This window comes from Equus caballus, chromosome 2, assembly GCF_041296265.1.
Source record: "Equus caballus isolate H_3958 breed thoroughbred chromosome 2, TB-T2T, whole genome shotgun sequence".
Taxonomy (NCBI): Eukaryota; Metazoa; Chordata; class Mammalia; order Perissodactyla; family Equidae; genus Equus; species Equus caballus.
In genome coordinates this window covers 14,885,549-14,906,838 of record NC_091685.1, presented here as the reverse complement: position 1 = coordinate 14,906,838, position 21,290 = coordinate 14,885,549, and the positions used below count along the sequence as shown (strand labels likewise).

The window sequence follows — 21,290 nt, the reverse complement described above, 5'->3', positions numbered from 1 at the left end:
CATTATTTTAGGCCTAGAATTTCCAGTGACTGAGACGTTAAGATATGCATTACGGATTGAGTATTTCGATTGCAACAGCAGATGTATACACAACTCACTCAAAATTTGTTTGTGCAGTGGTATTTCATTTGTGACCTGCTGTTTGTGAAAAGGTGCTATTTCAATTACTTGCAGCAGCATCTCAACACACATAAAAATATCCTTTTACACTTATAGGACATTGTTTTATAATACAAATCCCTGTATACAAACTCTGCAAGATTTGCACTGTATTTATCTACAGATCATTACTACTGAGTTTTATTTCCCAGTTGAAAGCGGGGAGAGCAGATGGGCCTGGAGTCTTTGGACATGCCACAGTGTCACAGAATCTCCGACTTCATTCACAGCAAACACCTGTGCCAGAATGCGTCATTTTCAAGAACAGATGCTGCCCAAATGTCCTCTGTAAGGACAGACACACCCCCACCCACCCCCAACAGCGGTCATTCTGTACCTGCAGCTCATGTTCTGTTCTGGGAACTGCCAGTGGTGGTGCCAGGTGGAGCAGCGGTGTGGGGCAGTGAGAGACGACAGGTCAGAGCAGAGGCAAGATCCATGGGGCTGTGGAGGCTTTCAAGGGGCTGGGACAGCTCCCGGGTTGTTGTCAGCCCTCAAAAGTGAGTACACCGCCTGGGCGGGCGCCTGCTGTCCCAGTGCCCAGGAATGGGTCTGGGTTTGCTGTAAAACGAATGACATTGGGCACACCATAAGCAGAAGCCTCTGTTAGTGGCTTAAGCTCAGGACTGTAAACGCAAGACTCCTTGCGTGTTCCCCTTGGTTTGCTTAATGTGTGCCCTTGAGGAGCAACTAAGTCAGAAGTTCAAGTCCCAGCCTTGCCAGGACCTCAGAGGGCCCTCAAGCACACAGGCCTCAGTTTCCCCATCTGTAAAAGGAGAGAGTTACACAAGATAGAATTGAAGGTCCATTTTTGCCCTGAGTGAGTGTTCTTTTGTTCGTTTGTGTACATTCCTGGGCCCACAAAGATCCCTGTGTTACAGACGTGACCCGCTCTCCAGGACACCCATGTAGCTGTGTCCTGGGGCACACGCATGAGGAACTGTGTGGGCCCTATTGTGTGTATGTGCTGGGAGGAGGGGAGACTCCAGAACAATATCCTCCCCCCATCCCTCCTCAATAGGCGGAAGCCACTGGCTTCCTCCCTTTCCTGCCTCCTGCAAGCCTGGCCGGCAAGACTGAGGACCACGGGGAGAAGAGAGGATGGGAAAATCAGTCCAATAGCCCCCAGGTCTGTCCTTACCACAACCCTCCCCCCACCTCAAGTGACCCCATTCCAGGGGCTTCCAGGCCACACCCATCCCCAGCCTTGCAGGGGCCAGACTCGGGGGCTCCTGGAGGCCTAGAAACAGGATAAGTCCTTCCCGCCCCTCTCGCCTGCCACCCCTCCTACCTAAGCTAAGTCACTTCCTTTTCCTCCCTAGCACCAACACACACTGACCGGCATAAGCTGAGCAGCCAGACCCAGATTAACTGACCGTGGGCCCAGCTTGTCCTGGCTGGCCTGGTCAGTCTCCGGAGTATGGTCTGGCTGGGGGCCCCTTTACTGCTCCCCATCCTCTTCCTGGCTTCTGATGTTGGTGAGTCTCCCCCAAACCACCCCTCCCAGTCAGTCCCCAAGGCCCTGGTTCTCCCCCGGGAAACCCCATCATCACCTCCACCACTTTTCTCCATACTCTGATGAGCTAGAAAGTGGGATCAGGGCCAGGGAAAACCCAGGCAGGCTCTAGAAATCACTGCAGCCTGGGAATCGAGGAGTGGGGAGAGGGCAGCAGCCACCAACTGTGCTAGACCTTAGGACAAGTGGCGACAGCAGGGCCTATGGGCCCTGTGAAGTTTTCAGGGGGTGCTCATAGGTCAGTGCGTTGGAGTCATTCAATTATTCATTTGACAAACATTTATTAAGAACCAACGATATTCCAGGAGCTGTGCTAAGTGGTGGGCCATTAGCTGAGAGGCAGGCAGCCTCCACATCTGCACACTGAGATAAAATGATGCTGAGCTCCTATGGCCATTATGGGGTTTAAATGAAGTATTTACACAGAGCACTTGGCACAGTACTGGCACCCGGTAACGGCTTCTGAGTAACTGGTAGCTGATTGCTTCAGTGCGCTGGCCAAAGAGGATTAGAACGCAGAGCTGCCTTCGAGCGGTTCACGGTCTAATGGGGGACACAGGACATGGGGTGCAGGCTAAACAGATAGACCCAGAAGCTCCAGAGGAGAATCCCAGGGGCGTCAGCTTGCTCCACCTTGGGCTAGGAGACGAAAAGAGAGCCAGGAAAGACTTCATTAAGAGTGGTGGTCTTCATTCTAGGCAGCCAGAACAACAGATGCAAGTCTCAGAGACATGGAAGCACATGAGAGAGAAGGTTCCTGGAGGGAACACAGCAGGAGGGGCAGAGTGAGAGCAGCAAAGGGCTCAAGAGCAGGCACTGTGTCCTGAGGGCAATAGGGAGCCATAGGAGGCTGTAGGCCAGAGAGTCACAAGGTCTTAGACGTTGTGATCCACTTCGGAGGATGAGTTGAGGAAGGAGGGGTGAAGCTGTTGGGATGGTGCAGGTGAGTAAGGGTGAGGGCTAAAGGAGGGTGGGCCTGGAGATGGGGATGAAGTCAAGAGGCTTTGAAGAAACAGAATGTGCAGAATTTTGTGGTGGATTGGGGCAGCCAGCACAATGCTAAGAGGTGCGGACTTTAGAATGAGACAAATTGGCTCTGCCAGTTACTAATGGTATGACCTTGGGCAAATTTCTTCTCTTGAGTCTTCATTCACTGGCTATAAAATTGAGGTAATAACAGCCACCTCCTAGGATAGTTGGGATGATAAAATGAGAGAACACAAGTCAAGTGCCTGGCATATAATTGGCCTCCAATAAACATTAATTATTACAACAGGAGGAGTAGGAAAGACTCCAAAGTTTGTGTCTCAGGTGATGGGTGAGTCAGGGAGCACCGGAGAGGGGCAGGTTTGAGGAGAGCTGATGGAAATGCAGGCCCAAGCTGAGAGGCTGTCCCAGGGTCACCGACTCAGAGCTGGCAGTTAAAGCCAAGGGAGTGGATGAGCTGGCTGGAGGCGGCCTGAAGAATAATTGTTATTACCCTCGCCTGTAAATGGAAAGACATCACCTTCACTGGAGGGTGTGAGGCTCCAATGGAAAACAGGTGCTCAGCACAGGATAGGCAGTCAGCAAACCCAGCTTGACTCACGGTAGGCCTTGAAAGAACAGGAATTGATAAGCTAAGTGGCAGCCAGCAGGCAGACACAGAGAAGGAGGGGCCCAGGAGGGTGTGAGGCCTGGGGCTGAGAAGGCTCACGGGCTCTCCCTGGTCAGGCCTGGCCTCCAGACTCCAGCTCCACTTGGTCTCTCCCGACTCTCAGCCTCACACGTGTGTTCCAACCACACGGAGCCTGGACAGCCCCCTGTCCACGCCATAGGCTTTTTCACTCCATGCCTTTACTCAGGCTGCTCCCTCTGCCTGGAATACCCTTTCCTACCACTGACCTTTCCCCATCCTCATTCTCCTCACCCTCATGTCCTGCTCAGCTTTAAGACCCCGGAGCTTTGTCTCCCAGGAGGCCTGTCTTCATCCCTGCCTCCCTCACGCTGGGTTAGGCACCCCTTCTCTGTGCTCCCCACTGCACTTAGCGCCTTGCATTTGACAGGTATGGCCATGTCTGTCTCCCCAACAAGGCAGAGAGCCCTTTGGAAGGCAAAGAGTAAGGCCCACCTCCAGTCTGTGTCTGCCCCAGGCCTGCCCGCCCCAGGCCTGCCCGCCCTGTTTCTGGCCTTTCACTAGGCCCAGAGCTCCCTTCCTTTCTGCCCCACAACCACCAGGCTCCAGAAGCCAGCCTCTCCCACCTTAAATGCCAGCACTACAAACATGTCTAGGTTTCTGGAGTGACAGGGAAGGGTCCCTCCAAGACCCGTCTCTTCTCCACGGCTTCCCAGCCCGCACCCTCGTGGTGGGGGGCAGGGAGAGAGGAGCCCCTTTGCAGAGCAGTGGAAGAGACAGGTCAAGCAAGGGGGCTGATGGGGAATAAAAAGCGAGGAAACGGAGACGGAGCATCGATCATTCTTTCCGAAAGCTGGGCTGTAAAGGGAAGCCATCTGGCAGGAGAAGGGAGGGGACTGGGAGGCCAGAGAAGGGGCTTTGTTTTTGTTTTTGTTCTTCTAGGATGAAGAGGCTTGAGGGAAAGGGGCCAGCGCACCGGGAAGGGGAAAAGGAGAGGAAGGGAGGGGGTGGAAGCGCCTGATAAAGTGCAGCGCCTGGGGGGGGGGGGGGGGGGGGGGGGGAGGGGGAGGGGGGGAGGGAGAGCAGCGGGGAGGGGTTGGGGACCCCAGCTGATCTGAGCTCTGGTGTCCCGCCCCAGGTGCGGCCGTGGACCTGACGCTGCTGGCCGACCTGCGCCTCACGGAGCCCCAGCGTTTCTTTCTGACCTGCGTGTCCGGGGAGGCCGGGGTGGGCAGGGGCTCGGACGCCTGGGGCGCCCCGCTGCTGCTGGAGAAAGACGACCGCATCGTGCGCACGCCCCCGCCCTGGCAGCCCCCGCACCTGGCCCGCAACGGCTCGCACCAGGTCACGCTGCGCGGCTTCTCGCAACCCTCCGACCTCGTAGGCGTCTTCTCCTGCGTGGGCGGCGCGGGGGCGCGGCGCACGCCAGTAGTCTACGTGCACAACAGCCCCGGAGGTGAGTCTGGCCCGGGGGTAAGGAGGGGGAGGAGGGGCTGCCTTCACCTCTGACCCCAGCCTCCACCCCTCAGCCCACCTGCACCCGGACAAGGTCACACACACGGTGAACAAAGGCGACACGGCAGTGCTGTCCGCACGTGTGCGCAAGGAGAAGCAGATGGATGTGATCTGGAAGAGCAACGGTGAGGGGGCATCTGAGCTGGTTGGGCAGATAAACCTGTAGGTTTGACACCCTGACCCCTCCATCACCCTCAGCACCCCCAGCTTTGGCCCTTTACACACCCATGACTCTGACACACCTGTTACCCCCCTGGCCCACCTCCAGGCCTGTCCTCTGCCCTGGACCCTGGGAAGCACGTGCATCCATCTCCTCTCTAGCTCTGAGCTGTCCTCCTACTGCACACAGAGGAACGGCAGCTCCCAGTCAGCTACCTCCTTCCCTGTCACCCCCAAGTCAGCACTCTGTTAAACCCTCACCTTTGACTCTCCCCTGGGAGTTAGCAGGTGCTGTTATATAGCCCACCTGGCAGGGAGCAGCAGTCCCCAGGGGGAAGAAGAAAACTGGTGACAAAGTCCCAGCACAGGCGGGGGAAGTCTAACATCTTCCAAAGATCTGTCCAGACTCACATGTGGGTGCCTGGGCAGACCTGGGGATCTCGGCCCAGGCCTGCCCCCGCCCCGGCCCTGCAGGCCCTCTGGCCACCCCATGGGAGGGAGTGGCCCCAAGATTCCTGCCGCAGCCCTCAGACGCCCAGCCCTTGGGCTGCCTCTTGTGTCCCTTGGCTCCTGAGGGAGGAGGACCCTTCTCTTGGCTAAGGGGTTTGCCTCCTGGGCTCCGGCCCCACAAATTGATAAGAGATGTGGAGAGTCAGGTAGACCTGGGCTCCCTTGAGTCTGTTCAGTCCTGAGCAGAGAGGCAAGAAGGGGGTAGGACAGGGACCCTAATATTAGGGTCTGCATGTTCTGGAGGGAGAGGAATCCCCCAGTGGATGACACCCTAACTGTGCCCAGAAGGAGGAATGGGAATTAGCCAAACAAAGAAGGAAGGAAGGCATTCCAGAAGCAGGATAAATAAGAGCAAAAGCAGGAAGCTCTGAACAGCGTGGTGTTTCTAGAAGAGAAACAAGCAATTCGGGAATTCAGGAATGTTAGGAGTCGGGCACGTGTAGAGCAGGCTGAGCAGTGGCCAGACAGATGGATAGGATGCGCCAAGGGGCTGGGTGTTGTCCTAAGGCCAGTGGAGAACTGTTGAAGGGTTTAAGAGGGGAGCTGCAGAGGACTCTGTTACAGAAAAATCACACTGCCTGCTGAATGGAGGACGGATGGGAAAGGGGGAGACTGGAGGCAGAGATTGCTTAGGAGACTGCGGGAGGCTGGGACCTGTGTGGTGGCGGAGGGCATGGAAAGAAGCGGACTGCTCTAGGAGATGAGGAAGAGGTAGACTGAACAGGACCTGATGGTTTACCCAGTGGTTGGTGGAACGTGGAGAAGAGGATGCTTCCTGGCTTTCTGGCTTGGGTACAGACACTCACTGGTGCCTTCCCCCAAGTCTGATCACCATGCATAGTGCACATTGGTGTGGCAGAGGTGGGCAGAGGGCAGTGCCAGCTTTCATGTGGTGCTGAGGCCCCTGACCTGTTTATGCCCCCAGGATCCTACTTCTCTACCCTGGACTGGCATGAGGCCCAGGATGGCCGGTTCCTGCTGCGGTTCCCAGATGTGCAGCCACCATCGAGTGGCATTTACAGTGCTACCTACCTAGAAGCCAGCCCACTGGGCAGTGCCTTCTTTCGGCTCATCGTGCGAGGTCAGGGGCAGAGGGCAGAGGTGGTGGGGGTATGGGAAACGAGGAGCCCTGTGGGCACTTCCTGTGGGTCCCCTGGATCCCCTAGGCCCCCAGGGCTGCCCTAGTCCTCAGCAGCAGTGGTCAGGTGGGTGAGGGTCAGCTGCTGAAAGAACATTCCTCCAGGCTGTGAGGCTGGGCGCTGGGGCCCAGGCTGTACCAAGGAATGCCCAGGCTGCCTGCATGGAGGTGTCTGCCATGACCAGGACGGCGAGTGTGTGTGCCCCCCTGGATTCACTGGCACCCGCTGTGAGCAGGGTAAGGAGGACCTAGGCAGGAGAGGATGCCTGGCTGGGGGAAGACCCTCAAACCATGGAGATGGAGCTTGGGGGGTGAAAGTACCAGGTAGTTGCTACACCCTGGGGTCCGACAGAGGCCCCACACCCACATGCCCTCTTTCTAGCCTGCAGAGAGGGCCGTTTTGGGCAGAGCTGCCAAGAACAGTGCCCAGGCACATCAGGCTGCCGGGGCCTCACCTTCTGCCTCCCGGACCCCTACGGCTGTTCTTGTGGATCTGGCTGGAGAGGAAGCCAGTGCCAGGAAGGTATGGACTAACCCACTCTCCATGGTCCCTGACCCAGACCGGGGCCACAAGCTTGATCTGGACCCTTCGCTCCTGCCTGAACTTACACACCAAGCCCTCCACGATCCCTGTTCCCCTGACCAGTGCCCTCTCCACCCAGCCTATCATTACCCAGACCCCAGCTGTGCCCTTGTTACCCCCTGGCCTGTGCCCCTGTAACCACACCTCCTCTGTTCCCAGCCTGTGCCCCTGGCCATTTTGGGGCCGATTGCCGCCTCCGGTGCCAGTGTCAGAATGGCGGCACTTGTGACCGCTTCAGCGGCTGTGTCTGCCCCTCGGGGTGGCATGGAGTACACTGTGAGAAGTCAGGTATGAGCTCAAGGGGCTGTGAGACCCCCTCGAGACAAGTCAGCATTCACCAGGCATGTCTCCCTGTTAGTACTCAAAGTCTGGAAGGAGTTCTCACCACTCAGCCCACCATCCGTCCAGGGGTGGGCAGCAGCCCAAGTGTGTGGGAGCCCAGAGGAGGCCCCTGAGCAGTCTGAGAGGGTCAGGGAGGCCTTCTGGGAAGCGGTGAGGTCTGAGATGGGATATGAAGGATGAGAGAGATGGCCGGGGAAAGAGCATAGGCAAAGGCCCAGGGGTTGAGAACCCAGGCTCAGGTACCAGGACAGTGGAGTGGAGGAAGGCTGGGGAAGTGGTCAGAAGAGGTCAGATCTTGGGAACGTTGAATGGCAGGCCAAAGAGTCTGCACTTAATATGACAGAGGTGGTAGGGAATTGTTGAAGAGGCACAGGTGGTCAGACGTGTGTTTGAGAAAGGGCCCCAGCTGCTGAGTGGAGAATGGAAGCAGGAGACCCCGGGGGATCTGTAGCAGGGCCCAGAAACGAAGGAGGCCTGACCCGGTGTCCAGCTGTGAGGCTCGGGAGGGGCCTGGGTGCAGTATGAGACGATGTCAGGAGGTGGCGGGGTGCGGGAGGTGGGCTCTGCGGCTATCAGAGGTGGGGAGGAGTGACTCGGGTGACTCCCTGGAGGGTCACGTGGGACTTTGCTGGCTTTCAGACTCGGGTGACTGGGCAGATGGTGGTCAGTGTCTGCCCCTGTGGGGGCTCTGGGATGAGTGTCCTCTCTCTCCCCAGACCGGATCCCCCAGATCCTTGATGTGGCCTCAGAACTGGAGTTCAACTTAGAGACAATGCCCCGAATCAACTGTGCGGCCGCGGGGAACCCCTTCCCTGTCCGGGGCAGCATGGAGCTCCGCAAGCCAGATGGCACCGTCCTCCAGGTGAGCCCCGGTGAGCCCTAACCCAGGGCCCCGTCCCGCCAGCTCCACAGTTGACCCCTCAAACCCCGACCCCTCAGGGCTTTCAATGGGCTCTACCCACTGACCTGGCCATGGCTCACATAGGGTTGGGCTGATTGTTGAGGGGCTGCCACCTGGCTTCTGTCCTCTCATCAATCCAGACAGACACATGCGGTTCTGCCACATAGGGCACATTGTCTGTGGTCTGTCCCCTTCCCCGGTCTCTCTCAGTCCACCAAGGCCATTGTGGAGCCAGACAGGACCACAGCTGAGTTCGAGGTGCCCCGCTTGACCCTCGGGGACAGTGGGCTCTGGGAGTGCCGGGTGTCCACATCTGGTGGCCAAGACAGCCGACGCTTCAGGGTCAACGTCAAAGGTCAGTGATGTCCTGGGGCTGTGGAGGATGGACAGTGGGCAGAGTGGGCACTAGTCAATGCTGCTCAGACTGAGCATTGTAGCAGGAAGGGCAAGGGCATCTAAGGTCACAGCCCAGCACCAGGCAAAGAAGAGGGCTTGGGATCAACCAGAGGCCTGGGCTGGGCACCCTCAAGGCTGGGGACAAGCTCAGTCCCATCTGGAAAGGACATCCCGTGCCTCAGAAGCCCAACACCTTCCAGCCTTGCCCAGCCTCCTGCCTGGCCGTGCTTCCCCTCTCCACCTCCTGCAACCCCTCCTGGCAGACACACACAGGGTGCCTTTAATTGTGCCTCTGGATGCTGCCTCCCGACTCTAAGTCACATCCCAGGGCACTCAGTGCTAGAACAGGGGAGCGCATGGGCTGTGGGGCGCAGAGGGTGGCCTGCTCACCTTCCCAGAGGTGCTGCGTTGGAGTCTCCAGGGGAATGAGGAGGGAGCCACCCATGCCGGGATTGCTCAGAGCAGAGCACCCGACTGACCGGGGTCTGGGTGACCCTTCACTTCCTCCAGCACCACGAGGCCTTGGCCATTCACACTCTCTGCTGCCCCTTGGCTCCTCCTTCCCTCTACTCCTGACGTCCCCTCCTTCCCCACAGAAGCCCAGACCTCTCTCTCACCTTCCTCTTTCTCACTGTCAGACTCTGCTTCTCGCTTGCTCACCAGCCCCCTCCCATGACTTTGCAGCCCCTCCACCACCAGGAAATATGAGCATGGCCCCAGGGCTCCACCTGCAGCCTTTCTCTCCTCACTCTCCCCAGCCTTTGGACCCAGACAAGCTGGATTCGAATCCTCACTCTACAAATTCCTAGTTCCATCACCTTAAGCAAGTTACTTAGCCCCTTGTAGCTAGTTGTTTCTCTCTCTGAAAATGAGATATCAGTGCTCACTTGATAGGGTTGCTGTGCAGATTAAATTAGATGATGCATTGAAGCATTCAGCATTGATGCAGAGTATGCACTCAATATATGTTGACATTTATTATCATTTAAAATGTGATTTACTCCGAAGATTTCACTGGCCCCCTGGCAACTCCCAGATATGATCTGCAGCCTGGACCCCTCTCCTGAGCCCCAGATCCATTTGGTGGGACCTCCATGAAGTGAGATCTGGTTTTGAAGTCAGTGTGGAAGTTACCTGGTGTCTGATTCAGGGGCCCAGCTGCCTCCTCATCAGCTAACCCCCTGCATGAGCCATGGGCACCGGGGGTTCCAGAGGATCCAAACTGGGACTTCATCTCTCTCCAAATCAGCACCTCCTCATGACCTGCTCATTTCTGTCTGACGCCATTGTTCCTCTCCACCCGCTCAGCTCATAACCCTCCATCCTGCTTGACCTACCTGCCTTCCCTCCCTTGCTTCCATCCATCCGTCCATACATTCTTCTTAGAAAATCTTCTTAGTAAATGTTTGGAAGAAGCAAGGGAACCAGTTAAGGCATCAGTGCAATAATCTGGAGAGAAAGCTAAGACTAGAACAGGGCCAGTAACCATGGAGTGAGGAAGCAGGGCAGGAACACAAAAGCTGTTTTGGGGTAGAACTGACTGATTTTAGCTCAAACCCTGACTCCATCTCCTCCTGGCTGCATGTCCCTAGACAAGTTCTTCAGTGTCCCTGAGCTTCAGTGTCATCATTCATAACACAGGAGCAATGAGCCCCATCTGAAATGTGGTTCTCAGAATTGGGGACCATGCATATGAAGCATTCAGGACAGAGCAGGTGCTTCATCACTGGCTAGTTTTGTTTTGTTTTGTTTTTAATTAAGAAAATGATGAATGATGGGGGAAGGGTGGAGAGCAGGCTGACACCATGTTCTCTCCCTGCCTTGGGCTTCAGCCGCTCTGTCCACCCCCACACTGCATGGGCATATTGTGCTCCCCTAAACCCTGTTTGGACATGTCACTCCCGCACTTAACATCCTTTGGGATACCCTCATGTCCTTATTCCCAAGACCTTGTGCCCCAAGCTGCCCAGGGGGCAGAACTCTGTCCTCCTTGGGCCCTGGTCATCTGTTGAACTTGGTCTCTCCCCAGCCCAGAGGGTCTCCAAATCCAAACTGAGACCCGAGGTGTCTTTGATGGCCAGAGCCCAGAGTCCTCTCATTTTCCTGAGGACTGGGTAGGCTGTCTGGCCATGCCTTATGCCGAGTCTCCTGGCAGTGCCCCCAGTTGCCCGGACTGCTCCTCGGCTCCTGGCCAAGCAGAGCCGCCAGCTTGTGGTCTCCCCACTGGTCTCCTTCTCTGGGGACGGACCCATCGCATCTGTGCGCCTGCACTACCGGCCCCAGGACAGCACCATGGACTGGTCAGCCATTGTAGGTGAGTGGGAAGAGAGCTGGGGTGGCAGGGGGCTGGGGCAGGACAGGGGTGTTGGTCATAGGAGGGAAGAAGGGGAGAATGGAAAGGGAGGGAGAATGGCGTAAGGAGAAGAGAGGGCTGAGGGGAGAATGGCAGGTCTAGAAGCAGTTGGAACTGAATAATGTGTGCTGTGCACCCCACCCCCAGTGGACCCCAGTGAGAATGTGACGTTAATGAACCTGAGGCCGAAGACGGGATACAGTGTCCGTGTGCAGCTGAGCCGGCCAGGGGATGGGGGGGAGGGAGCCTGGGGGCCTCCCACCCTCATGACCACAGACTGTCCTGGTGAGAAACCAAGAGTCGTCCCTTCCTGTCCCTCCAGGGGCCACTGTCCTGTACACTCAGGGGTTGTCATGTCTTGTCCACCTCAGGGGCCCCTGCCTTTCCACTGGAGATTCTCCCACCCCATCCACCAGGGATCACTGTCCTGTCCTGCCCCAGGGATCCACTGGACAGTTCTGACCCCTGACCTCTGGCTTCAGAGCCCTTGTTGCAGCCATGGCTGGAGGGCTGGCATGCGGAGGGCCCTGACCGCTTGCGAGTAAGCTGGTCCTTGCCCTCGGTGCCTGGGCCACTTGTGGGCGATGGTTTCCTGCTGCGCCTATGGGACGGGGCACGGGGACAGGAGCGGCGGGAGAACGTCTCGTCCCCCCAGGCCCGCACCGCCTTGCTGACGGGACTCACGCCTGGCACCCACTACCAGCTGGATGTGCGGCTCTACCACTGCACCGTCCTGGGCCCTGCCTCGCCCCCCGCACGCGTGCTTCTGCCCCCCAGTGGTATGCTGGGGAAGGGGGTCACAGGCTCGGGATGAGAGGGGTTTAGGAGACTGGGTGGACATGGACAGAAAACATGGGCATGAGGAGGACCCAGGATATCAGGCAGACATGACACAGGGAGGACATGCGACGGGGGAGGTATAGAATACCAGGAGCTTATGGGGTGGAGCAGAGCATGGGGAGGTCACAGTTCATGTGGAGAAGAAGGGTCATGGGAAGGAGGATGTGAGACTTGAGGGAATACAGGGCATGGGGGGGACATGGGAGGATCTGGGACACCAGGAAGATACGGGATATGAGGAGAACGAGGGGAAGCAGAAGCTCAGAGGTGGAGGAGGCTATAGAGAAAGGAATTTAGGCCAGCAGGGAGGGTGGAGGTTGGCAGGGTGGCTCCCATTCTAGGGTCCACAGAGCAGAGGACCCAGCTAGAGTGGACCTGCCTGACCCCACAGCTACATAGCCTGGTCCTGTCTGAGCCATGCCTTCCCACCCCCATCTCCCCAGGGCCCCCAGCCCCCCGACACCTCCAGGCCCAGGCCCTCTCAGACTCTGAGATCCAGCTGATGTGGCAGCGCCCAGAGGCTCTGGCTGGGCCTATATCCAAGTACATCGTGGAGGTACAGGTGGCTGGGGGCTCAGGAGACCCACTGTGGATGGATGTGGACAGGCCCGAGGAGACAAGCACCATTGTCCGCGGCCTCAATGCCAGCACACGCTACCTCTTCCGTGTGCGGGCCAGTGTCCAGGGTCCTGGTGACTGGAGCAACATGGTAGAAGAGTCCACTCTGGGCAATGGTGAGAGAGCAGGTCCCACGGGGACTCCTGGGCCTAGGGTTGGTCTCAGTGCTCTCTCCCTCCACATGATCCTGCCTTGAAGCTGGGGCATTCTGGGCCCCTCCCGACAAGTGACATGAGCTTTGGTACTGGGGGCCCTGACCCTCCCCTTCTTATGATCTGCTCTCTTAGGCAAAATCATCACTCCAGTGACCCACTGTCCCTAGGCCTCACATCCCCCTCCCCAGTACTGGGATCTCTGACCTCTCCCTCTGTGCAAGCCCATGGTGGCCTCTGGGTTCCCTAACCCCCACCCCCTGATCTGCCCCTCTTTTTGTGTCTAGGGCTGCAGAGCGGGGACCCAGTCCAAGAGATCCGGGCAGCTGAAGAGGGCCTGGATAAACAGCTGATCCTGGCTACAGTGGGCTCCGTGTCTGCCACCTGCCTCACCATCCTGGCTGCCCTCTGCACCCTGGTGTGCATCCGCAGAAGCTGCCTGCATCACCGACGTACCTTCACCTACCAATCAGGATCGGTCAGTCATCTGTGCCCGCCCCAGGGCGCATATGTGCAGACCCTGTGTACACACAAAGTACTTGTACACCTCGAGTGTGTGTGTCTTTATGTGGTGGGTATAGACTATACTCAATGACACTCAAGGGCACAAAGTATATTTTTCTTTATTTCTCTAGAACTGAACTCAGCTCATGAGCCCGTTTATATTAGTGGTGAAACATTTACTATTACCAGTTCAGAGGAATTTCGATATGTCACCATGGTCAATTCGGGATCTCCCCCTTCTCCCTAGGGGGGATCTAAGCCCAGGTAGCATGGTGATGTCGTGGAGGGACACCTGGGCTTCATGCTGGCCTCTGTCCTGGCAGGCCCTCCTGGACTTGGGAGACAGCCTCCATCTGCACACATCTGTGGCTGATGTCCTCAGGCGTTCTGTGGCCTCCTGCCCACAGCCCACTCATTCTGTGAGCTCCTCATTCCATCCTCCATGCTTGTGAATCCCAGGGCCTCCTTTGGGAGACTTAAGGACTCTAGGGTGCCTCCCTGTGTGGCGCGGAAGGCAGCATATTCTGTGGCCCTCAGATCCATTGCCGCATCCCCTCACCGAGCTGTTTCCACCACTCTCGAGTTGCGCTTCCCTGTAAACCTGTCTGAGCTCTCTGTCCTTCTGTAGTCCACGCCCTTCCAGCACACAGGCCCACACTCAGGGGTGCGAGTGGGGATGCACTGCTGGCTCCTCTCCAGGGACCCAGCATCACCTCACCTTGTCACCTCCTCCCATCTCTCTCTCCCACCCGCCGGTCCTATCTCTTCGGAGATCTTCCCCACTGTTGTCACTTATGATCCAAACTCTGCCCTTGGTCCTCCAGGCCTGGACTCTTATATTTAGAGCCAAGCTTTGGCATTTCAAAAAACCCCTCTTCTCTCTCAAGGGCTGATCCTTGTGATAGAAATCCTAGTGTCCAAGGCTATTGTCTCTGTCATGCTTTGAAAATACTCCCTTCAGAGACTCAATTGGCTCCTTTGTTCCACACTGCTTTGGCCCTCCCTCTGAGGTCAGTGCCACAGAAAGCTGCCACTGCTGTGGTGGCGGGAGGGCAATGGGTACCAGTGTGGAGGGAAGGAGGTGGGAAAGCAGCCTTAAACATATATATTTTCCTAACATACATCAAGATATACCTACATATGTCTGCGTGTGGGTGGGTGTAACGTGAATGTGTGTGCCATATATGAGTACATGTGTGCATTCATTTGTGGGTATATATGTGTGTATCCCTGATAACGTGTGTCCCTGTGCTTGTGTTCTTCCATGTGCACATGTGCATGTGTACCTTGGCTGGATGCACCTGTATACAGTGCCACCACTAGAACATGCATGTGCATTTTTATGTGTGCCTTCAGCTTGCCGTGTTTCATGTGAATCCATGTGACCCATGTCCCGAACCCTCACCCATCAAGCTTGGCTTCAGCTCACTTAGGGAGCCCCACCACTGGGTCTGTCTTCACCTTCTTCCGGTTCTCATATTGGCAGCCCCTTAGTCCTGTTCAGCTGTTTCCTTTTGCTGCCATCAGCTCTGCCCAAGTGGCCCAGCTCCTCCTCAATGTGGAAAGTGGACATTCCTCTTTGTTATGCTCTATCTTCAGGTCCTGGGTGGTCCATAGATGGACACCAAGAGGGTAGACTGCTGTGGAGAAGAAAACCCCTCCACTGGCACCCAGCAGCTCAGGGCTTAGCAATAAATGTACCCCAGCCCCCTGCCCAAGGCTGGAATCCTCTCCAGAGCATCCCTGGGGACAAAGAAGCCTGGTTGTGGGATCAGTATAATAATGGGAAGCTCACTGCTTCCATCAAGCTCATTCCAGTTCCTTTCTGTTCCAAATGTTAGAAATGTCATCCTTCCATTGACTCACTCCTTGTTCTTCCAGAACCCCACACACCTGAACCCCAGGCTGTGGCCGTGGACACCTGTCCACCTGATGGCCCACTCATGGCACCAACTCCCATGATTCTGTCTCAGTATGTGTCATCTCTCTGTATGTCTGTCCCTGGCTGGCCACCAGGGTGCCCTCTGTCTGGGTCTCTGTCCATTTGTCTAACCACTCTTTGTCTGCCTATCTGTGCCTCCTGCTGTCCCCATGTCTTTTGCCTGGACTGTCTGCCCACTTGTCCCATCCTGTGAAGGGCGAAGAGACCATCCTGCAGTTCAGCTCAGGCACCTTGACGCTGACCCGGCGACCGAAACCACAGCCTGAGCCCCTGAATTACCCAGTGCTGGAGTGGGAGGACATCACTTTTGAGGACCTCATCGGGGAGGGGAACTTCGGCCAAGTCATCCGAGCCATGATTAAGAAGGACGGGCTCAAAATGAATGCAGCCATCAAGATGCTGAAAGGTCCACTGGGAGTGACCCCTGAACCCAGCCCCAACCCTCTCCTTTGTCCCACTCATCCCAGGCCCCACCTGGCTCCCTCCAGTAACTGACCCCAGCCCTCACCAGCCCATGCCCTTTCTCCAGAGTTATTTCTGGCAAGTGATACTGGATTCTTTGCACAGAGTATGCCTCTGAAAATGACCATCGTGACTTTGCGGGAGAACTGGAAGTTCTGTGCAAATTGGGGCATCACCCCAACATCATCAACCTCTTGGGGGCCTGTGAGAACCGAGGTGAGCCCCCAGTTCATCACCTACCCCTTCTTCCAAACCTGCATCATCAGCCACCACCTCCTCCACATCAGTAGCTTGCTGGGAGCTTCAGGTTACCTAAACTTCACTAGCAATTCTCCTTCATGCTTCAGGCCCCTGTATGTTACCATTGGGTACCTGCTGCCACCCCAGGCTGCCTGTAATAAACCACCATTGTACATCTCCTCACCTCCAGGTTACTTGTATATCGCTATTGAATATGCCCCCTACGGGAACCTGCTAGATTTTCTGCGGAAGAGCCGGGTCCTGGAAACGGACCCAGCTTTTGCTCGAGAACATGGAACGGCCTCCACCCTCAGCTCCCGGCAGCTGCTGCGTTTTGCCAGTGATGCTGCCAATGGCATGCAGTACCTGAGTGAGAAGCAGGTGTGTGTGTGTTGGGGGCATGCTAGAGAGATGAGAGGAGACCACTGGCCCGACTTCAGGAGATAAAATCAGCAGGCTCTAATTGGATGTGGGATTGAGAAATAGAGAGGACATGACCCCGAGTTGCTGGCCTGGGTGAGTGGGTAAGGGCACAGGACGAGAAGCAGGTCTGGAGGAGGTGTTGGAGGTGAAGCATCCAGGGGACATCTTGGTGGAGGTGTTGAGTTAGCAGTTGTAGATGCCTGCCTAGATGTCAGGAGAGAGGTCTGGGCCAGAGACAAGCATCTGGGAGTTGTCGCCACACAGATGGTGATGCTAATGGTGAGGGAGTGGGTGAGACCCAGCAGGAGAGGGTGAGGGTGGAGCAGAGGATGGAGGCCTGAGCCCCAGTCCAAGGACATTCTGCTTGAATGAAAGGAGAGAGGGGACAGTAGCAGGAAGGGAACGTGAGGCTGAGCGAGGGGAACATGAGACTGAAGGAAGGCATTTTAAAGTTAGGAAGGTCCTGAGTATCTTTGAAAGCAGAGGGGAAGAGCCCATTGCAGAGGGAGGGGTTGATGGAGAGAGGCAGAGGGCCGAGTGGGAGGATTTAGAACTCAAAGGAGGTCACTTTGGGCAAGAGAAGAGCATTTCCTTTCTCGTTAGTGAGGAGAGGGGAGAGGTTGGGAGAGAGCAGGGAGGCAGCATGTGAGAGGGAAGGTGCAGTGTGGTCACTGGGGAAAAGCCCACCATTGTCTCAGAAAGAGGGATACAGCCTGAGTTGGCTACGGCCCAGGTTATAGGAAGGTAGGGATGACAGCCAGCACTGTGATTTTTCTCAGGCAAGAGTCACTGATCCAGGGCGAGGCCTAGGTGGGTAGAGAGAAGAGTAGGGGGCTAGCAGAGGCACGGAGGGCCCCACAAAGACTGGCCCGGAGCCCTGGACTCACTCGTCCCCGTCTCCCTGACTTCCGCTCTGCCTGCAGTTCATCCACAGGGACCTGGCTGCCCGAAATGTGCTGGTCGGAGAGAACCTGGCCTCCAAGATTGCAGACTTTGGCCTTTCTCGGGGGGAGGAGGTTTATGTGAAGAAGACTATGGTAAGTCTCAGCCAGTCCTGCCCCTCAGGGCTCATGCCTGGCCCCTGCCCCCCAAGATCCCTTAAATAGGCCCTTCCTTCTCACCCAACCCCTCAAACCCACTCTCTCCCAGGGGCGTCTCCCCGTGCGCTGGATGGCCATTGAGTCTCTGAACTACAGCGTATATACCACCAAAAGTGACGTGTGAGTGTGGGGGTGGGAAGGGGCAGGAGGGCTTGGTCCCCCAAGGATGCACGCAGGCATCTCATACATGTCTCAGGTAGTCCAAGGCACGACTTGGGCATCCCTAGAGTGTGTTCCAGGTGTGACACAGGTCTATCTTGGGTATACCTTGGCAATGCCCAGCATCTTAGTGGGAGGGTAGGGGGCTAACTGGAAGGAAGTTTTGTCTTGGTAGGTGTTTCGGGGTAGTATTGGGGTAGGGGTACTTTAGGGCAGTCTTTGTCTAACAGACTGGGGGGTGCCTTGGAAAGATTTTGGAATGCTAGTGGTAATGCCTGGGTAGATGGGGAGACCACTCAAGGAATGCTCTCCACTTCCTCTCTGAAGGGCAAGGTCATCCCCACCTGGGGACCTAACCAGAGCGTGACCTTCAAGACTCCTCCTCTCTGCTCCCCACCCCCAGATGGCCATCTTGACACACCCCTGCTCCTCTCTCCAGGGAACCTGGCCTGCCCAACCCACCAGTCCTGGCTCTGCCCTTTGGCCCCAAGCCCTTTGGCCTTGGCCTGCCTGGCTCACTGGCCATCATACCAACCACCCCTCTGACCACTACTTGCCTGCTTCCTGCTTCTGCCCCAAGACCCCCTAGATTCCCTGCCCCCACTAGAATTCCCACCCTGGTTTCACCTGACACTCACCTGCATGGAGGTTGTGACAGTGTGAGAGGCAGTTAAGAGCACAGGCTATGGAGCCAGACTGCCAGGGTTTGAATTCGGCTCTGCCACTTACCAGCTGTGAGACCTTGGGCAAGCTAGCTAACCTCTCAGTGCCTCCATGTCTCCATCTCACCAAGGCCAAACACTTGCAGAGTAGACACATGCAGGGGCTGGGAGGGGCTGCACACCTGGTAGGTAGATGATAAGCTGCTGGGCCACAGGGCCTACAAGGTAACCAAGTGCACCCTCCTCATTTCAGTTGGTCCTTTGGGGTCCTCCTCTGGGAGATCGTGAGCCTTGGTGAGTCCTTGACCCTGAGTCCTCAGTGCCCCTATGTTATCCCACCTGGGGCCCGTGGGCTGAGAAAGCTTTTGTCCCCTCCGGCAGGGGGCACACCCTACTGTGGCATGACTTGTGCTGAACTCTATGAGAAGCTGCCTCAGGGTTACCGAATGGAGCAGCCTCGTAACTGTGATGATGAAGTGTGAGTCACCTCAGCCTTCAGCCCTGTGACCCCCATCACCCTAGGTAGCCCTGACTCCTCATCTCAGCACCGCCCCCTCTGCAGGTACGAGCTGATGCGTCAGTGCTGGCGGGACCGTCCATATGAGCGACCTCCCTTTGCACAGATTGCACTGCAGCTGGGCCGAATGCTGGAAGCCAGGAAGGTGAGGAGACCCAGGGTGAAGCGGGTGGGGCTCACTAAGCTCAAAGGGGGTCCCCTATTATAGGAGCCAGAAAGCAGCAGCTTCCATGTCCCTGTCCCCACCACTGGCTGCCAACACAGCTAGGCCAGCCCCAGGATGCAGCCTCCCTTTCCAGTTCGTGTTAGGTTGGTCACTAGGCCCTTCTGACCTCTTCCAAGGCCACTGCTTAATGCCAGCAGGAAATCCCTACCCCTAGTCCCAGGTCCCAGACACTGGGGCCATCAGCCTGTTCTCATTTGGGACACCTCTTCTCACCTGGCACAGAGCCAGAGTGCAAGCCATGAATGGTCAAGCAACCAAATGGGTGGATGGATGGATGAATGAATGATACAGTAATTGAATGAATAGAATTAGTGGATGCGTGTTACAATAATCATACAAATAAACACTTTAACTGAATCTAATAACCATGTGAATAAACAAATTATCAAGTAAATACAAATGAAAAAATACATGAGAATGCATAATATGATGAGTTCTTCATATGAATTAATTAATGACTAAATAACTATAGGAATTAGTAAACTATCTTAAGAATGAAGGAATGATCAAATAACCATATATATGGGTAAATCATCAAAAATAGCCTTTTGAATAAATGAATAAGTAAATGAATGAATGAATGCATGAGCAAACAATTCATTGGATGAGGGCATGAAAAAACTCCTCTCTAACAATTGTTTCAAGGGTCTCACCTGAGCCCCCCACCCACCACCCTGACGCCCTTGACCACGGGGCCATCTTGAGTCTCCAGAACAAATCAGTGTCTCCTCAAACGCCCCAACCACATGGAAGTCAAGGACCTCTAGGCCAGAGGCACCCCCATCCCTGGCCCCCACTAAAGCTTGCTCTGCTCCCCAGGCCTATGTGAACATGTCGCTGTTCGAGAACTTCACCTATGCGGGCATTGACGCTACAGCTGAGGAGGCCTGAGCTGCCGTCCAGTCAGAACCTGGCTCTGCTGGCCAGAGCAAACTCCGCTCTCCAGTCTGTGACTTCTGACCCGTGTAGCCTCTGACCTGAGCTGCCTCAAGGAATTTTTTTTAACTTAAGGAAGAAAAGAGGGGATCCAGGGATAGGGTGGGCTTAGGGGAGTTGAGTCCTCATCCTTTGCAGTTGCTCCCATGCCTCCTGCAGCTACTCTGACAGCTACCCCTCACCTCCTTCCTTCTAGTTCAGCTGCTTCACATATGTGCTCCTCATTCTGCTACCCACCGCACCCCCTACAAATCCTACCTCAGCTCCTCCACCCAAGCCAGCACCCAGCCACTCCCCACTCCTGGCCTTATAATCAGAAAAAATAAATGCTCTGAGAACCTCTATCCAATGTCTACCTTTTATTGCTGGCCAATCAAGGGGAAAAGTTGAACCAAAGAGGGAGAAACTGGACTTTCCAGGAGAAGAAACACTGTCCCTAGTTATATTGTCTTAGGCCCAAGCCCTCTGTTGGGGTTGCCTCTCCATGATGAGAGATGTTCTGGAAGACCCATTTTACACATGTACCACCCCTCACATCTCTCTCATAATGGGAAGACCAATTTCCCCCTGGTCTCTTCCTTGCTCTCCAGCCTCCATCCCCAGCACGTCTCCCTACATCTCTAGGTAGCTATCAGCCTAGGATTCTTTGCTTTGTCCAAACAGTGCATGTCTGGATCGGCTATGACCCAGCCTCAGCTCAAACCGACACCTCAACACCAGACAGATTCTGGCCTGTGTTGAGCTCCCACTTTTCCTTCTGTCTCTAGGCAGCCTTCCCTGGCTTGGTAGCCACCTTACTGCCCAGCTTGTGGGCTCTAAAGGAGGAAGGCAGGGGTCACTCCCAACTTCAGCCAGCCATGGTGGGATTCCTTTGTCTTCCTCAGAGTCTCATAGTGTTCTAGGAGGTTCTCTGTCCTGAAAGCTAGTCCCATGTTACTATCCCATGCTGTGTGGCCTTCAGCTTTACCTAGCTTTTGGATTTATCACTGCTGGCCTCAGATTTCTCTCCTGCTGGTCCTTTGGAAACAAGACTTGTCTTGCCTCACATATTTTTTTGATGAATCAGATGAAATCAAAGAAGGAATAGCATGGTATGGCACTGTCTTGTCTTGGTAATTATAGCTATTCTAACAGGGTAAGGTGATATCTCATTGTAGTTTTGATTTGCATTTCCCTACTGATTAGTGATGTTGAACATCTTTCCATGTGCCCGTTGGCCATCTGTATATCTTCTTGGGAAAAATGTCTGTTCACATCCTCTGCCCAGTTTTTGATCAGGTTGTTTTTTGGTTGTTCAGTTGTATGAATTTTTTATTATTTTG

At 55.6% G+C, this 21,290-nt stretch overlaps 1 protein-coding gene and 1 long non-coding RNA gene across 8 annotated transcripts in view; one reads left to right on the top strand and one right to left on the bottom strand.

Moving 5' to 3' along the window:
- The window catches only part of LOC111771169 (uncharacterized), a 49,891-nt gene that overhangs the window by 5,709 nt on the left and 22,892 nt on the right, over positions 1 to 21,290 (bottom strand). The window contains exons 1-4 of one of the 3 annotated variants that reach the window (XR_011436400.1): positions 4,496 to 4,626; positions 3,156 to 3,270; positions 2,098 to 2,314; positions 497 to 720 (exon numbers count right to left, since the gene is read on the bottom strand). This is a non-coding gene — a long non-coding RNA (uncharacterized lncRNA). Of the gene's footprint in view, positions 1 to 496; positions 721 to 2,097; positions 2,315 to 3,155; positions 3,271 to 4,495; positions 4,627 to 21,290 lie in introns of those variants that run through there. The other 2 variants (XR_002804846.2, XR_011436399.1) reach the window with 2 other exon arrangements.
- TIE1 (tyrosine kinase with immunoglobulin like and EGF like domains 1) lies at positions 519 to 20,312 on the top strand. 5 transcript variants are annotated; one of them, XM_023631906.2, is made up of 24 exons: positions 1,182 to 1,288; positions 1,482 to 1,637; positions 4,429 to 4,746; positions 4,820 to 4,930; positions 6,400 to 6,555; positions 6,718 to 6,849; positions 6,995 to 7,135; positions 7,355 to 7,483; positions 8,254 to 8,399; positions 8,649 to 8,793; positions 10,990 to 11,148; positions 11,335 to 11,472; positions 11,670 to 11,966; positions 12,471 to 12,761; positions 13,085 to 13,275; positions 15,439 to 15,649; positions 15,811 to 15,921; positions 16,136 to 16,326; positions 17,292 to 17,405; positions 17,518 to 17,588; positions 18,543 to 18,583; positions 18,671 to 18,767; positions 18,852 to 18,951; positions 19,852 to 20,312. In XM_023631906.2, exons 2-24 carry the CDS (start codon positions 1,580 to 1,582, stop codon positions 19,921 to 19,923), a joined length of 3,420 nt encoding a protein of 1,139 aa, XP_023487674.1. In that variant the 5' UTR covers positions 1,182 to 1,288; positions 1,482 to 1,579; the 3' UTR covers positions 19,924 to 20,312. The 5 variants fall into 5 exon arrangements, with proteins under 5 accessions (XP_070116241.1, XP_023487674.1, XP_070116239.1 ...); XM_070260138.1 differs by lacking the exon at positions 12,471 to 12,761; XM_070260139.1 differs by lacking the exon at positions 1,182 to 1,288 and having other exon boundaries at positions 1,518 to 1,637; positions 4,806 to 4,930.